This window comes from Rhinolophus ferrumequinum, chromosome X (assembly GCF_004115265.2).
Source record: "Rhinolophus ferrumequinum isolate MPI-CBG mRhiFer1 chromosome X, mRhiFer1_v1.p, whole genome shotgun sequence".
Taxonomy (NCBI): domain Eukaryota; kingdom Metazoa; phylum Chordata; class Mammalia; order Chiroptera; family Rhinolophidae; genus Rhinolophus; species Rhinolophus ferrumequinum.
This window is the reverse complement of record NC_046284.1, coordinates 34,250,653-34,256,652: the sequence shown is the minus strand read 5'-3', so window position 1 is coordinate 34,256,652 and position 6,000 is coordinate 34,250,653. Positions and strand designations below refer to the sequence as shown.

The 6,000-nt window shown below is 45.0% G+C and overlaps 1 protein-coding gene across 9 annotated transcripts in view; it reads left to right on the top strand.

The window, feature by feature from the left end:
- The first annotated feature begins 332 nt into the window (after positions 1-332).
- The window catches only part of GRIA3 (glutamate ionotropic receptor AMPA type subunit 3), a 555,596-nt gene continuing 549,928 nt past the window's right edge, over positions 333-6,000 (top strand). For 3 of the 9 annotated variants that reach the window (XR_004423667.1, XM_033112270.1, XM_033112267.1), the window contains exons 1-2: positions 605-954; positions 2,144-2,302. Coding sequence is in view for 8 of the 9 variants with exons in the window: in XM_033112270.1 (XP_032968161.1) it covers positions 846-954; positions 2,144-2,302 (268 nt within the window). In the remaining variant the exon portion in view is untranslated. Of the gene's footprint in view, positions 553-577; positions 955-2,143; positions 2,303-3,447; positions 3,590-6,000 lie in introns of those variants that run through there. The other 6 variants (XM_033112265.1, XM_033112246.1, XM_033112264.1 and 3 more) reach the window with 6 other exon arrangements.

Genomic DNA, 6,000 nt, shown 5'->3' with positions numbered 1-6,000 from the left:
CGGAGACAATGCATCTTCTCTCTCTCTCTCTCTCTCTCTCTCTCTCTCTCTCTCTCTCTCTCTCTCTCTCTCTTTCCTTCTTTCTTTTTTAAAGGGCCGGTTGCAGCTTGGAAGGCTGGTCCACGTGAGGACTAGTGTATTTCTATTAATGCCATCTCCAGTGTTGAGAAACGCCAGCGCCGCCGAGGCTTTGCAGTCGGGGGCTGCAGTTTGCAGTAGAACTAAGCGGTGTGCGGCTTTAATTCCACGTCAGATCAACTTTGATCAATATCCTCTTACCCGCCCAATTGGAAGAGCCCAATTCACAAGCGCTGAGCCTTTTCGCTCTTTCCTTTCCCCCCCTCTTTAGACCCACCATCTTCTGGAGAAGTCTCGGATTTTCTTTAAAATCTCTCTCTCTCTCTCTCTCTCTCTCTCTCTCTCTCTCTCTCTCTCTCTCTCTCTCTCTCTCTCTCTCTCTCTCTCTCTCCGATAGGAAGAGAGATCGCTTTGGCGAACCGAGCTTGCAGCCAGTGAACCCGCCTTCCAGATTAGTGTGAAGACAGAAGTGAGGTGTGGGGGGCAGGGAGGGGGTGTGAGAGTGCCTGGGAGCCAGAGGGAGGGGAGGGAGAGAGAGAGAGAGAGAGAGAGAGAGAGAGAGAGAGAGAGAGAGAGAGAGAGAGAGAGAGAGAGAGAGAGGGAAAGGAGGTGGAGGAGGAAGACTAGTGTAGGGTGGAAAGGAAGAGTGAGGGAGAACAAGTTGAAGGGAGGAGCTGTAAGAACCGGCGATTTCTTTTCCTTTTCCTGTTATTTTGACGACTCCCGAGTTGTGCCCATGCTCTTGTCAGCTTCCTTTTAGGTATAGCATGGCCAGGCAGAAGAAAATGGGGCAAAGCGTGTTCCGGGCGGTCTTCTTTTTAGTCCTGGGGCTTTTGGGTCATTCTCACGGAGGATTCCCCAACACCATCAGCATAGGTAAGCACAAGCTAGGCAGCCTGTCGGGCCAAGCTCTCCTGCATCCCAGACCACTGCTCTGGCGTGGCTATTGCGGCCGCGGGTCCCTGTCCTGCATGGCCTGGGGAGGGTACTGGGGACGGGGACATTGCAGGAATCGCGGGGATTTGAGCCCCAAAGAGCTAGCCGGTCTGGGGAGCATCTGGCACAAGAGAGGGCTCTCCTGGGGCTGGAAAGGGGAGTGGACTGCGGGTTTTCCTAGATGAGGAGAGGAGGGGAGGCATGCAGGGGGCTGGGAGGCTGCAAAGGGGCGAAGAGTCGTCGCTTTTCCGCTCGCTGCTTTGGACTTTGCCATGGCGTGTGTGCCGCCGCTGGAAGTTGTCCCAGGGTGATCCTGCCTGTCTGGCCGCGCCAGGGCGCGTAACGCGGCCCGGTGCGTCCTGTCCCAGGTCTCCGATTCTCCCGAGACAGGCTAGTGCTGGGGGAGGTGGAAACCCACTCTGGACCCCCCAGATCCGGACATCAATCGGAGTCGGGGTGGGTGGCGGATGAAGTAGGAGTGAGGGAGAGACAAGGAGCTGAGTGAGCCAGGAAACCGCGAAGTCACGCAGACCACGATTTCATGAATTGCCGCTGTGTCTGTCTGGAGCCCGGCTGCCTGGCCCTGAGAGGGAGTTCTCTCAGCTTCTGTCTGTATTTACAAGTCGAGAAGTTAGAATTGTTGCCATTACTGAACCAAACCCCTGTATTGTCATGGTGGTGGGGGTGGGGGGAGGCTATGGGGAACAGGATGGGGCAGCAAGAATAATGAAATTGTCTTTCTTCCCAACCTTTCCTTTTGCGCCAGGAAAACAAGAACCATCTTGTATAGATGTGAGTCGGGAGTGGGGGCAGTGGAGAGGAAGCCACTGCCTGAGAAAGAGTGAAGTCCCACTCTTGGTTCCCTCGTTCTACTCTAAAGCAGCCCCCTCTTCCCTCTTTTCCCTTTCCCCCTTCTCTCCAGCCTCTCCTCCTCCTCTTCAATCTAGAGGAAAACCAGGTTTCTATTGGCCAAAATCTGTGTTCACAAGAGTCTTGAAAGACACACAGGTTGAAAATCAATCATTATCTCACACGTACCATCGAGAGGTATCTCGTATCTGTAGTGCTCCCCAATTTCTAACCCGTCCTGGGGGGACACAAGCCAAATATCGGTTCCTTTTGCTTATAGGTGGACTTTTCATGAGAAACACGGTGCAGGAGCACAGCGCTTTCCGCTTTGCCGTGCAGTTATACAACACCAACCAGAACACCACCGAGAAGCCCTTCCATTTGAATTACCACGTAGATCACTTGGATTCCTCCAATAGTTTCTCTGTGACTAATGCTTGTAAGTAGATCTGCTTTTCCTCCCTTTGGGACCTGATTTGCATTTTGTTTGTGGGCTTGGGGGTCTGCATATGTGCGGGGGAGGGGTGATTGCCTCAGTAGACATAGAGGCTCTAGTCAATCCAGGTTTTATGCGGCATAAATCAACTTAAGAAGATCCTGCTGTGGGAGGGACTTCAGGCAGTGCACAAAACTCTGTGGTGAATAATGTTTGATGTAAAAGTTTCATTTTCTTCTCTGCTAAACTGGCATTCCTTCCCCCACACGTTTTTTTTTTTTTTTTTTTTTTCTGACAAAAGGGAAAGAAAAAATAGCGTGGTTGTTCAGGGAAATTTCTTCAGATGGGATTAAAAAAAAGAAGCCTCTTGATTTAGTCAATTCAGGATGTACATTATTTGACTGTTAAAGCTACTGCCTGGCTGTAGAAATGAGCTGAATTTGGCAATTGCATAATAGATAGGAGCCAAATATGAGAAATTCTGCAAACAAGTGACCTTGAAGGACAGATCAGGCTGGGTTCCCTGGCCTCTTTCTGTCCTAGAATATCACCTTTCTTACTGAGAGAGCTCTAATAGGCTCTGATAAGACTACAGTCTGATTACAAATGATGAGTGCTGGGCAAACGGAGAAGAAAGGAGAAGAAAGTGCTTAGATGGCTATTTGGAAAGCTGCTTTTGTTTTGTCTCCCCTTCTGTTGTTTATCCCATCATTGTTAAGGAAAATACAGTTCTTAATTCAGAGCAAATGATGGAAGGGGAAGGATTGCAACTGGGAAACTGAATATCAAAAAGGAGGAATTTCATCAGCCCAAACCCATTTCTGAAATACCTAGTTGTGCCCCAGTGATGGTTCCTCTGGAAAGGGGACATTTTGAGAAGTAAAACCACAGGAACCCAAATGACAGCCTGTTGGATACAGGTTTTTCTTGAGTGGAATGTTGTATGAAGAAGACTGATAATTCTTCATCTAAGCTTATTTCACTAAAAGTTTTCACAGCAACAAGCTGATAATGGCATAAATATGTTTTGCTTTTATGGCCCATAGAGTTTGCGATTTTTGTTTTCTGACTTTCATTCAGAGGAGAAATTTATGTTCAGTTGTGTGAAATTTTATATATGACTTTCTTCAAATTCTTCTGTCTCAAAGGATATATGATTTCCAAAAACTGTTGAAAGGTTCTCCAAAGTCACAGGCTCCTTGGATTTGAACACTTAGGTCAAAGAGATGGGAGTGAAGTACTTTGCAAGAAATGTGACAATTATCACCTTTAAGAAAATTTTAGCTGAAGGTACAGATCCTTATATGAACATGTTCTGAGATACTCTGTATTTGACATTTTTTGCCTTTCTGACATTGATGAAAATAGGAACTTATTAATTTCAGCTAAGAGTGAAAGTTACAAAATGTCTGTCTATACTTTGCATCTTATTTCAGTAATACCAGCCTGTCCCTGTAGCACTTACAACACACAGCTGACTTTTAATCTTGTAGCGCTGATCTTGTCAAGAGGCTGATGTTCAAATGCAGCTTCCTAAGGATCAATTAGAATAGATTTAAGACCAAATATGTGAAACTAACAGAATTTATTGTTGTTAATAACAAATAGTTATTTGTTATTAACAAATAATATTTCAACTGACTTTAGTGTCTTTCCTCTGATGAGGACTGGAATAAGAGTGCCAACTGACTTCTCAGAAATGATTGATTTCCAAGGTTTTTAGTTCTGATTTTTATGGTCAAATCAAATTGACACCCTCCAGCTCAGGGCCATTGGAATCCTGTACTCAAGGAGCAATCAGGAAATGATCATTGCCATATGAAAAGCTCAGGCTTGAGAACAGGCAGTCAGTTATCCATTTTATATTGCATTGCCTTAATGCCTTACCTCTAAGAGCAATACCATGCAAAGAAAAGAGATCAATCCCCCCCACACTCACATGCACCTTAAATCCACAGCGCCTCCGCTAGCAAGTTTACAAGGCTGGTTTATGATTTGGGGCTTGAAAATGTGGGATAAGAGGTGCGGCTCACTAAGCAACAAGAAAGACGAAACAAAAAGGTGCCTTTTTCCTTAGTTATGCCAAATACACTCATATGCACACACTGACACACACAGGAGAAATATCCGGAAACCAGTGATGTGTACCCAGCTGCCTGTTGCACTCTCAGGCTTTACAGCTCAGAAGACAGAGGAGGAAAGCTGTCATCTTCTCTGGTCCTGGAAACAGTCTTCTCTGAATGTCACTATCATTGAGTGGGGGCCTGTTCTCAAAGCTGTCTCCGGGCAGCTGCTGCCTAGAAGCTTAGTATGAGAAGATGACTAGTCTAACCACAGTCTGATATGATAGTCTCTAAATGCAGAAAACAATTTCACAGGGCCAGGAAAGCCCTGGAAGTATATCTCATTTCTCCGCTGCCCTTAATTGTTCTTTTTCTTATGGAAGGGAAGATCACATATCTCAGATGTCAGCAATAATACTAGTTCAGTACTGGAGCCTGGCAGGTGATCCCAGTTTCCATTCTTCCAATAGATTGCACTATTGTGCAGAGAAAAAGACCCCTGTATCCTCTGACCTGCCCCTCCCTGGAGGCATAGGGAGAATTTAAGAAAACCCCAGATAAGTCCAAATCTGGTCACCCACCTCTGCTATCTTGTTCAATATGGAATAGGATGGCAAAAATTAAAGAAACTTCCCCCTGTTCCTATTCAGAATTTCTAGTTTCAGTTTCCCCTAGCACTAGAATTGATTTCTTCCCATGATCTTTTTGCACCCTCAATCCTGGGGCAGCACACACTTTTGTTATGCAGGTAAAAAAATACCAAAAGAATAAATAAAAGGTAATGCCTTCCTTGTGTCCCTGCTCTCTGCTCTTCCTCCACATCCTTTCCCACAGTGTATATAGAAGGTTTCCCTGCAATGAATCCCAGGCATCAGTTTCTTCACCAGTAACTAATATATATATATATATATATATATATATATATATATATATATATATATATATATTGGCACAACCCCCAAGAGATTTGCTAAAGACAGACTCAAACTTCATTGTGTCTTAAGAGTCCAATAAAAGCCTTTCTGGCTTTGAAAGGTGGTTCATTTGGGATTTCAGCTCAAAGGTGAATTGAAGTTTATCAAGGAGACTCATCTGATTTGGAACACATGTTCTCATTTCACAGAGATTAATTGAGTTTGCTGCCTTACTTTTCAATTTAGCTAGATAACCCCAGAAAGAAGGATGGTGTGAATATTATGATTTCAGAATACATACACTCACATACACACACAGCACCCATATACACATAATCAGTATATATGAAAAGAGATTTGCATACATTTTAAATTACATGTCTGTTCTTTGAAAAACAGAGTTGATCATTTTAGGGCTTTGGAGATGTAGAAACACCTAAGGACTTCTGGGTCCCATTGGTGGGGCTCTGCTGCCCTGGTTCCTCAGGAAATGCCTCCAATTCTCTTGAAGTCCCCTCCTGTGTCTTGCTGCTGTGCACTTGTAGTGCACTCCACATTACATCGCCCCAGCCTCTGCAGTGTCAGCTCATTAGCACACAGATCTCATATTCCCTCTCTGCACTGTCATTGCAAAAATTGCTGTTGTACACCTTTACAGCCAACAAATGTGCTCATGGATTACGCACTGTTTGCAAGAAGCAAGGGAAAGGAAAATGTAACCTTA